Raw genomic sequence first — 12300 nt, forward strand, 5'->3', positions numbered from 1 at the left:
TTAAACTTACAGTAGAATAGCAGTGACACGAAAATAAGTTAGAGAGAGAATGAACAATGGCTTTTTTTGCACCAGTCCCCAAAGTTTTTAATAATTTTTTTTGTTCATTGACCTAACAACTTTGGGGACTTTTACTGAATTTTGATTGGATCGTTTATTAAATTGGGTGTTCCTCTCATTTTAGTCTACAGAAGGGTTAATTTTGTGCGTCATCATTAGAGTTGTATTATGTATATCAATTTATCGGCCATTGTCTTATCCCTTTAGATTCCTGAAAATAAGTAGATATTAAAATTTAAATATATAAGATTTATTGTCAATCATATACAGAAAGTTAGAACTATAATTTTTAAAAACTGTTAGGTTAGGTTTTTTTACATAATTATTTTTCAGCTGTTTCTTCTACCTCTTCTTCTTTTCCCTTCTTTCCACAGATTTTAGATTTTATCTAGAAAACAAGGATGTCAACATCCATAAGTAAATGGAAGAAATGCATTGATGGATAAATGGGCTAAGTGAGCAGATGTTTAGTTGTCATAAAAAAGAAAAATATAGATATAGAGAATATGCGATAAATCATAAAAATCAAATACCTTTTAGAATTTTTAATGATAGATATTTATTTCATTTTAAAGCAACAGACAATCGGACTATTGGAACATGGAATCTTCATGAAACTTAAGCTGTTTAAGTTGAATAGAGGTGTTGAAATCAACATTTTTCCTTTAAATTTATTACAGACGTATTTATAGAGTAACTAAAAAGGTTTTTTACATAATATTGCAAAAATATATTACTAGCGACAACGCCCCTATTCAATAGGGCAAAAAAGGGCTTAAAAATATCTTAAAACTAAAAATAAAATAGACTAAAACATTTCCAGGACCTATGAAAAGCTAACCTAAAACCCAATTGTAGTTACTAATATCTTAACCATCAGACAAAAACCTTTACCACCTAATATGATAGGCTATACTAAATCTTCTTCTTAAAGGTTTGAAACCTGGCATATTGATTTTTACAGGGAGGGACGGGACATTAGACTGTTAATTATACTTGTCCCCAAGTTCATTGAATTATGATTGGTTGGTCTACTAAGTTAAGTGTCCAAACGTTTCAACCACTAATTAAAGAGTTATTTTTGTGAAATATCATTTGGTATGTACATCAATATATCGGCTATTGTCTTACCCCTCTAGATACCTGAGCTGGATCTTTAAATCATTTTAGTGGTGAGCCAGATCGGGGTGAGCCGAATTTCAGCCAATCACAGCGCGGCATTTCATAAAATGCTGTGCCTCATTAGTGGAAAGTTAGCTCACCCCGATCTGGCTCACAACTAAAATGATTTAAAGATCCATCTCTGGATTTTTACCTTAGACATGAGTGCCCGTGTTTTAGGATGGCTGGTGATATGGAAAAAGAAGATAACTCCTCCAACCACACCGTTCAGGATTGTGAATGTACCATACAATGGTACCTAAGATATATATAAAGTAACAGGATGTTTGTCTGTCTGTCTGTTTGTCTGTCTGTTCGTCTGTCTGTTTGTCTGTGTGTTTATCTGTCTGTTTTTACCGAAGGATATCGCCAACCGATATTGATCTCCTTGATAGGGAAGCTTCTAATAGGTCCTGGGAAGTGTTATAACTATTTGGGGGACGGTACGACCACCCTTACATGAGAAATCGTTCAAAAAATTATTACCCCTCTCCCCCCCCCCACACTAAAAAGCTTTGTCGTTTACTCATTTTGGTTGTTTTAATAAAATCAGTAATTTTGGATTGTATCATCCTTATCTAGCTCATGGTTACCTGTTGTTCATATTCCGCAATTGTGCCAGTAACATAGCTGGCAAGTACCAGCGGCAGGATGATCAACAGAGTTCTCTGGCTGATCTTCGCAGTTGTCTTGTCAATCTCGTCACAGCTGGACAGCTGGGAGTAGTCCTCGGCAGCGCCAGCAGCCTCAATGAGGACGAAGGTGACTACTGCCATTACCACAATAGGCAGGTATTGTCCATACAGCAACCCTAAGGGAAAATATTATTCTGTTGGATTCTTAGTTTAAAATTTTGATTTTAATAAAATTATGGTTGAGTTTTTACGAGAAATTAGTACCATAAAATAATTACAGACATCTAATCCTTTTATTTCAGTATGTCATTGAACATTTAATTAATATCCGTTGCATGGATTAGAACCGGTTACTGAAAATTTTCTACGAATACTAAATAAAAAATCATAATTATAATACCAGTTTTGTTGGCCCGGGCCTTCAGCTCCTCGGGGGCCAACAAAACTAGTTTCAATCTTTAATAACTTTTCATTTTGATATCCGCGGAAATCTGTTTTAATATGATGCTATAAATAACTATCACAACCTTTGATTGTTATTGGTTACTCTGTCTGTTTATGGTTTATTAAATATTTTTAACATTTCTAGTAAAAAAAGCAAGTATTATTGTAGTATTACTTGGATATTACTTCTATGTGATCTAATAAAGTGATACTTGCAGCTAACTAAAATAACGATACACCCATTCAACCCCGCCCCTCCTACTAGATGAACGAACTGACCAATAAATGAGGTCCATGTTAGCAACCAAAATTGACGATGTATTTTTCCATGTCAATATGGCCATGTATTCCATATCCATTTATGGAACTGTCAAGGCTAAGACTAATAACCGAAGCAACCGAAGTGTCTAATAAAATATTAGGCACTATAAGCTGCTTCCTAAAATCATTCCCTGAAATTTACCTGTGCCCATATCAAGCCAGCAGTGGTACTCAGCGCCATAATGATCATATTCAAAGCACATGTTGAACAGGATGATAAAGGCTGGAATACCCCATCCCACGATAATATTCTGCTTCGTGGACAACATCCCCAGAGACTTAACGACGCTGGCCACCAGACTGTACATGTGTACAGCCTCCAGCAGCATAAAGGTAAAGCAGACTGTGAAAAAGTAGTGGATACAGATGGAGATTACTCTACACTCAACTGGTATAGGTTTATCAGCGTGGAATGAAGGCATTAGACAGATATGTGCACATAATAATGAAATTTCTTCACACATTTGAATTACGCGATGAGGATCAAAAATACGGAAAATCAGGAAAATTACAATTGTAAGGGATAAGAATACAATGATCAAAGTTGAAGCTGTGCGTGAAACGGCTCCTGTAACCGCCTTAGTCTCAGCTGGCAGGGTGGGGATAGGTCTTGGTGTAGGAGTAGTGGGTGGGGGGACTATACACGAGCTATTATCTGATTTCATTACAGTTCCCATTTGACAGGTGCACCGGATGTGCGGATCTTCTTCCGTGCTCAACAGGGTGTCACATTTTGCAAACTTTGGACATTTGTAGGTTAGGCAAGGGTCAGGACAGTTGGTGTGGTTCCACAGGTAGGGAAAGTCAGGGTAGTACCGCCAGGTATTACATTTACTGGACACATAGTTACCATTCAAGTTTTGTTTTAAAAACATTCTTTTAAAAGTGTTTACTCTAGTTTTAGATAAATAATTTTAATGGACGTTTGAAAGTTGCTTCAATTGTTACACGTTAATTAATCATGAATTTTAAACAACAATACTGCTAATTGTACCTGACAGACTGATTTATAAAACCTTTAATTATTTTAAACAACCCTTTTTTACTACTAGAAAAATAGCTTAAAACCACCCAAAGACTTTTATAAAAAAAAAAGCGTAAATACATCACAGTTCATATGTAAAGCTTTCCTAAAACAGAGAACCCAATTAGTTTAGCAGTTACTAAGATCTTGAGCTTCAGAAATAAAGCTCACCACTTTATTAAAAGTTCAGTTATAGAATTTTATAAACAAAACTGCAAGTGGTAACTAAGTTCCTGATTGTTTGATTTTCATTTTCCTCCCATTCTTCTGGAGGTTGATCCCTGCAGGGCCCACTAATCTCCAGCTCCCACAGGTCAATCCAGCTAGCAACTCTGGTCAAACAGAATAAATATGTCAGGTATTTTTATATAGAAAGCTTTTTAAAAGGTTAATCCCAATCCACTCCTATGAAATTTTTGTTTATATCTTACTAGCGGTTGTGCCTCTAGCATCTAGGGGCTATAGATTCGAAGAAATAAATAAAGGCTGAAAAATAGCCTAAAACCATACCCTGACTTATTTTTTTTAAAGAATAGCATAAATCCATCTCAATACCTATAAGAAGGTTCACTGCAAAGGAGAACCATTTAGCTTATATTAACCATTTAGCGGTTAGCGAGATTCTTCAATACAGACAGAAAAATGCCAACTACTTTATTTAATACGATTGGGAATTACTAGCTATTTAGTCTTCAACAAGTTTGTTACAGTGATTTTTAGGGTAATTACACAGTGTTTTCAAGATTTACCTGGGAGCTGCAGGAGCTGCGGGGGCTGCGGCAGCTGCTGCGGTTGTACCTGCAACAATATAAGATCAGCCGTTTTCACACTTCAACATAACATTTGCTTTTTTAAAAAGATTTTATCTTTTTACTGTATTATAATATAATGTTCTTTAAAAGGTTGCGTTAATTATATATGAAATTGTTGCTGTTTGTTTTATTAATTGCTCCCAGAGAGAGAGAGGACAATGAACTGTTTATTACACTATTCCCCAAAGTTTTATAATAACGTTTTCTTTTTCGTTTCGTTGGATTAACAACTTTGGGGACATTCGTGAATTTTGATTGGTTGATTCATTAAGTTAAGTGTTCATACGTTTCAACCACTAATTTCAATCTACAAAGGGGGGGTAATTTTTTTTATAATCATTGGGAATGTACATCAATTTATCGGCCATTGTCCTTTCTCTTTAGATCCTTGATTACCTGCCCCTGCACCAGAACCCTCAGGTGCTGCAGTAGTTGTGTCAGCAGCTGTTGTTGTCCCAGCAGCTGTAGTTGTCTCGGCTGCTGTGGTTGTTTCAGCAGCTAATTTTAAATAAAAGAGTTTTTTTCGCATAATTTCCATAAAGTTGTGTATAACCATGACCAAGTATACTGATTATTTGGTCATAATTAAGAACAGCTTAACTTAATAAGAGTATTTGACTATAAAGTTACATACAATTTTATGGAAAATACGCGAAAAAAATACATTCTTCTTTATAAAAATGTTTCAAATATAAGCATAACAAAACATAGAGGTAGATCATAATTACAGATGAAGTTTCTCTTAAAGTGCCTTGTCAAGCAAAGAACCTCTCCCCATTGATATCAATTGAAATATCTGTTTAATACTTTAGGTCAGATAAGGTTAGGTTATATTAGGTATTGGCTACACCCTTACATTTAGACACAGGAGAAAACAAACCCACCTCCAAAATTTTCAATTTATTTTCAAAAAATAAGGGGGGTCATTACAGTGCTCAATAGGCACTTTGTGGGAAAGCAAAAGTGTTTTTTTCACTACTCTACCCCAAAATATTTACAAAGCAATCATCCAAGCAATATACTTTATAAGCAATTAAGTAATATTAGCAAAATTTAAAACGTAAATTCTATGACTTCAAGTTTATAATATTTTTAAATGCATTGATATTTTGACACAATTTTCTTGCCTGTAGTGTTGTCACCAGCTGTGGTAGCCACAGCTGCAGTTGTGGCGGCCACAGGTGCTCGTGTCGGCGGTATAGTCGCGTAGGTTTGAGCTGGCCGTTGGGATAAGGTCTAAAAATAATGAGAATTTTCTTTTACTATTAAATTTTTTTTTAAAGAAGCTTTTTTGTCATTGGGGTCAGACCATACGTCCGTCCGTCCGTTAGTAACGGTTAGCTCATTTTGTTATTTTAGACATGTTGAATTTGAATGATAATTTCTATAATAATTAGGTACGATTTAGTAGGCATAGAATCTATTATCTAGAATGTATGTTCGTCCATTTTATGCATGTTGATTTTTAACTTTTTGACAACATTTTTTTTAGTACTGATTCCTGTTACTACAATGTTAAAAGTGAAGCATCTCCATAATCAAGTAAAAATGTAAGTATGTCCTTAAACATTATCCTGTATTTAAGCAGTTTTTTCAACAAATTTACTTACAATTTTGTTTCGGCTTTTAGAAATTTATGTTGTGATTACTCAGTTTTAACACTTCACAAGAATTATTGTTCGTTTGTCCTGTTGTTTCATAGCTTCGCTTTTATAGATGTTATTATCCCTCATTTTATTACAGTCTGTTCCTTATTGAAAATTATAAAAGATTTTAGATTGATTGTAGAATCATTTAGACATTAATTATATTTAGTGGTTTGAATTAAAGTCTTCTTATTTTGTTTGATATGCATTTATGTCATAATTATACATTATAAAACTTTATAGAGCAGCAATTAAAATAAGGAATTGTTATTTATCGCAGTGTATTATATCTTTCCGTTGATATTAAAATGAAATATTTTAAGATTAAAACCAGTTTTGTTAGTCCCTATTTAATAATAAGAAACTTACATCATGCTCTGCAGTCATTTTGGGCAACCTTTTCCTAATATTGCCACACATTAGGTATCTTCGCATCAATCCACGTCCACATCTGTAATAGAAAAAAATTATAAAGACAGTAATTGGAGCGGGACAGGTCAACTTATAAAGTAGCTATGCTCCCCTGAATAATAGTGTACTTAGTAGTGTTAATTTTTTGCTTAAATTCATTATGATAATTTAAATGCAATCTATTTTTGTATTCTGCCCATTGCTTTTCCAAAATACATAAAGGGAAGGAATTATGTATTATTCTGTTTAACCCAACCTAATATGTAAATATTGAAATCAGTATTGTTTTAATTTGCCTATAAATAAACGTGTATATAGTAACTCGAAGTTATTTCGGATTGAAGCGAAGCTTCTCTACAATTTAGACATTCTTGAATATGTCCGTCGTGTTCGCCGTTCACGCCGTTCACTTCATACAATTCAACTATCTTAAGCAAAGTAATGCTGGAGTAAATTAGGATGTTTATCTCCAAGGGTTGAAGTTTCAAAAATCCTAATACCAAGATTTTTTTAAAAAGGCAAAATTTTTTTTTTTTGAAATAAGAGACAGTCACAAGTCCAGGTAATGTAGCTAACTTACCTTGCAGAACATTCTGTCCACTCAGACCACATGAACTCTGCTGGCAGGGGACATGGATGGGTGTTGCAGGGTTGAAATGATTCTGCATCCCCTACACATGTAGCTCCGGTGCCCTAATTAGGAAAATAAAGCTTGGGCAAAGTAGACAGATCCAAAGATGTAAATATTGTATTTAAACAGTACTAATTCGAAAGATTAGGATAGGTTGGAGGGGAAGATATATACTGTAGAGTTGTAATGTTGCTCCTTAGCTATCAATTTTAATTAAGCATTACCAATTCCAATTATAATACAAGACATTAAGCTCCAGAATCCTATTGCAAAGTAGACAGATTAAATAAATGGCTATTTTTGAGTTGTATGAGAGAACTATGATGACATCTAGGGAGCTTGATGTCACTTTGGGTTCTTGACCTTTCTGCGCACCTTGAAACATTAAGATCATTCGCCTAAGAGACAATCAACCATTGTCTTAGAAGTCCTAACTGTGCCTGCTAATGAGCTGTGCATTTTTTGGACCAAGGCATTCCCCCTACTCTAACTATCTATGTCGTGCACCTAACATAGCAGCAGTAGGAACCTTTTTCAACATCTTTAGTTATGACGTGATTCATACCTATCACCTCCCCGACCCCGAGCGGATATGCTACTTGTTGAACCACGTTTGCGGGTTCATGACAAAAATATACCTGAGGCTTTGGATTTGTGCAGGATCTGTACTTTTTCATCCATCCTCCACCGCACTCTACTAACTCCTAAATAGTTTCATTCAATGAAAAATGTTCCAGAATTAGATAGTATAATAATTTTTGTGTAATTTCCGTAAAGTTATGTGTTACTAGTTAGTCAAATGCGCTTATTAGGTCGAACTGTTTTTAATTTTGATCATCTCATATTTATACATTTAGTCATAATTAAGAATAGCTTGACTTAATAGGCGCATTTGACTAAACTAAAAAAATAATTACCATTTGCCCTCCAATTTTGTTTCCGTTTTTACTTCCCTAATATGTTCAGTTTAGAAGCCTTTTACTTATAAGACCTTATAAATGGTGTTTATATTAGGTAAAAATTGGGTGGGGGAAAAGGTGAATGATGGCAGTACCTGATTATTTTCCTGCCTCACACAGAAGCTGGATACTGTTGACCAGGGACTCCAGTTCCCATCCACATTTAGTGCACCTAGATAAAAATGTCTTAGTTAGTTTCCTGCCTGATACAGAAGCTGGATACTGTTGACCAGGGACTCCAGTTCCCATCCACATTTAGTGCACCTAGATATATATGTCTTAGTTAGTTTCCTGCCTGATACAGAAGATGGATACTGTTGACCAGGGACTCCAGTTCCCATCCACATTTAGTGCACCTAGATATATGTCTTAGTTAGTTTCCTGCCTGACACAGAAGCTGGATACTGTTGACCAGGGACTCCAGTTCCCATCCACATTTAGTGCACCTAGATATATATGTCTTAGTTAGTTTCCTGCCTGATACAGAAGCTGGATACTGTTGACCAGGGACTCCAGTTCCCATCCACATTTAGTGCACCTAGATATATATATCTTAGTTAGTTTTCTGCCTGATACAGAAGATGGATACTGTTGACCAGGGACTCCAGTTCCCATCCACATTTAGTGCACCTAGATATATATGTCTTAGTTAGTTTCCTGCCTGACACAGAAGCTGGATACTGTTGACCAGGGACTCCAGTTCCCATCCACATTTAGTGCACCTAGATATATATGTCTTAGTTAGTTTCCTGCCTGACACAGAAGCTGGATACTGTTGACCAGGGACTCCAGTTCCCATCCACATTTAGTGCACCTAGATATATATGTCTTAGTTAGTTTCCTGCCTGATACAGAAGCTGGATACTGTTGACCATGGACTCCAGTTCCCATCCACATTTAGTGCACCTAGATATATATGTCTTAGTTAGTTTCCTGCCTGATACAGAAGATGGATACTGTTGACCAGGGACTCCAGTTTCCATCCACATTTAGTGCACCTAAATATTTCTTATTTTTGCTTCCTGATCACTTTAAGTAAAGAAGAAGTAAACAAATATTTTTAGGATGATTTTTTCCAGGTCCTTCTCTGCAGATAAAAAAGTTTACTACTTTAAATTGATTGAGGATTGTTAGAGGATTGTTAGACTGAGCAAATTTTAAAATTTATGATCTTAACACATACACATAGAGGAAGTGTTAATAAGTTACAATAAGGAAGGGTGTTAAAGCACTCCTTTGGTTTGTAAGATGTTAATAATTATTTATTATTAAAACCATTTTTTAGTTCTTGAGAATTGTTGTAAAAATCATCATGTTTAAAATGGACGTACGGACTTTATGGTAACGCTTATAATGTGCTGCGCTTTCTACCTAAATTGTAGAATCATCCTGCAAAGTTTGATATCGATAGGACATAATTTACAAGTCTAAATTTAAAAAAAAGTCTATCCACTCCGGACGTACGGGCCGACCCTAATTATAGAAAAGCTTCGTTTTTAAAAATATAATATGTACAATTATGCACATTGTGTATAAATTTGCATTACAAGATAATGTGAAACTAGCAGGTGTGCACAAGATATAATATCATTCAAAATTACTCAAACATCAAGTATATATTCCAGGGATCTAAAGGGATAAGACAATGGCCGATAAATTGATGTAGATCAAAACTGATGATACTTAAATTAACCCTTCTGTAAATTAAACTTAGTTGTTGAAGCGTTTGAACACTCAACTCATTAAAACAACCAATCAAAATATACTAAATTTCCAAAAGTTGTTAAGCTAAAAAATAAGAAAACGTTATTATAAAACTTTGGGGACTAGTGTAATAAACAGCTCAATGTCCCCTCCCTCCTAAGTAAATATTAAGTAAGGATGTGCAGAATATTTCTTTCCTTTAACAGATAATATATAACGTATCAGAGAGAGATGGGTCAATGGGCTGTTTATTAAACTGGTCCCCAAAGTTTTATATTAACATTTTCTTATTCGTTGGCTTATTCACTTTGGAGACTTTTGATTGGTAAGTTAATTAAGTTGAGTGTCAAGACGTTCAAAAACTAATTGTTATCAACAGAAGTAGTAATTTTGTGCATTACATTGGGGATGTACATCAATTTATCGACCATTGTCTTATCCCTTTAGATCCCTGACAATTTCCACACGCATAGTTATAAAAGAAAGATTATCAAAGTTAAATAAAAAAAAAGATAAATGATCCAAATAATATATTTTTTTAATTTAGGCACTGCTGTTGTTAAGAATATTAAATGATCAAATAGAGGAATATTATTTTATAAACTTAATTTTGACACAGTGAAAAAACAACGGAAATTTTTTTGTGCAATTCCGTAAAGTTGGGTATTGGGTCGTAGTCAAATGCTCTTGTTAAGTCTAACTGTTCTTGAAACATTTGGTTATAATTAAGAACACTTTGACTTAATTTGAACAAATGACACAACCCAATATCCCAAATTTACGGAATTACGCAAAAAATACCTTCTTTTTAAAAGCGAATCAATCGAATCAAAGAAATTACAACTTATTTTATCTACAAACTGAGGTCTTATAAAACTTTTGGGCTATCTGGCTTACTAAAGTCAGTGAGGCTCGCAGTGAGGCAAAATTATTCCCGCCTAATTTTTAGCGAGCATCACTGATTTTAGTTAGACAGTGTGCCAAATAGTTTTTTAAGAATCCACCTCTGATTTGTATAAGCACAATTTATCATCAAAAGTGTTTCTAAATAACATGTATATTAAATTTGAAACTTGGTTTACTACAAATTAGATAAAAATAATGTCATTCAATTTTCCCCTCTGATTACATGCGTATTTCAATTTTGATGAAATAGAATTAGAGCAAATTACAAAATTACATTGATGTAAGCAAACTAAAAATTGTGAAACTTTTAAAATGAAATTGGCGGAGTGAATAGTGCATATAATAAGAATTTTGTCATACAATACAAATGACCAATGATAGGCCAATGATTTTACCATTTTGGTCAATAAAAATGTATAATGGCCTATCATTGGTCATCTAGTCGGTTGAAAATATACCATGTATCCCTAACCTAATCCAAGAAGTTTTGATCATAGTTTTATTTTGTATTTAAAACTCAGCGGAGAGAAAAGTAAAAAATGAAGAAAAAAATAATCAATTTGTTTTTTGTTGGTCCCTATTGGAAAGTGATAAATCATAGATTTATTTGTATGAAAAATATATAAAACAATATGATAATTTTGTTTGAACGCGCTAACTGTCAAGTTAGAGAATATTTATTTGTCGCATCGTATTATAAACAACTTACCACGAATATAAAAATGAACAAAACTGGTTTTAATCTTATGTTAAATTTTTAATTCATTGAAAACTGGATATAATATGAATCGTTACATTACGATTTTTCAGTATTGCTTAGAATCGGTTCTAATCCAGCGGATATTAATCGGTTTCGAAGCCACACTGGAAAAAAAGTATTACCTTGGACAACAAAAAATTGTTGAATAAAAAGCAGAAGCAATGAAAAGTAGACTTTCCCTTGATACGTCATGTTTTCCTAAAATATGTAATTATAATACAAATTGATTTATACCTACATAAATTAGACTAACTAAAATATTTGTTCTTTCGGCTACGCCCCTAGATGTCTGGGGGGGGGGGGCACTTTTTTATTTTAGATTTAAAAGAAAAGTAAAAAAAAAATTGAAGGTTGATTTTAAATTTTAGTTAAACATTTTTTTTTAATATTTTCTTCCCCCAAAATATTTATGAACCAGGACATATGTGAAGCTACACTGCAAATAGGAACCCTTTAAGTTTAGCGGTTAGCGAGAACCATCGGTACAAACAAATAGACAGACAAACATAATGTTACTTTAATATAAGGATTGAATGTGATAGGCTTTAAAAAGCAAATGATGTTTATTCTTTCACTAATTCCTTTATTATTAGTTGGCGTATTTCATGATAAGTAATCTGTTAGTTTCTAATAGATTTATTTATATTACGCATCAGCATAATTATTATAATATTTTTTTATTTCAAAAATATGTTATAAAACTTACATTTTGTTATCTGAAAAGATATATTTTATTTCAATCAATGTCCATAAATGGTATTTTTGGCTCATGAACATAAATTTTTGAAAATAAAAAATAATGGTGGTTGCTTGCAGGAATAAGACA

At 33.7% G+C, this 12300-nt stretch overlaps 1 protein-coding gene across 1 annotated transcript; it reads right to left on the reverse strand.

The window, feature by feature from the left end:
- Positions 1-294: 294 nt before the first annotated feature.
- On the reverse strand, positions 295-11666 carry LOC145308577 (uncharacterized). The gene is made up of 13 exons (XM_080150278.1): positions 11597-11666; positions 8200-8276; positions 7784-7849; positions 7095-7207; positions 6473-6554; positions 5585-5693; positions 4854-4955; positions 4395-4443; positions 3879-3977; positions 2764-3455; positions 1815-2032; positions 1376-1480; positions 295-448 (listed from the first exon to the last, which is right to left on the reverse strand). The coding sequence occupies exons 1-13, from the start codon at positions 11664-11666 to the stop codon at positions 383-385; spliced, it is 1848 nt and encodes a 615-aa protein (XP_080006404.1). The 3' UTR covers positions 295-382.
- Positions 11667-12300: the final 634 nt, after the last annotated feature.

This window comes from Acartia tonsa, chromosome 2 (assembly GCF_053477335.1).
Source record: "Acartia tonsa isolate MP-2025a chromosome 2, ASM5347733v1, whole genome shotgun sequence".
Taxonomy (NCBI): domain Eukaryota; kingdom Metazoa; phylum Arthropoda; class Copepoda; order Calanoida; family Acartiidae; genus Acartia; species Acartia tonsa.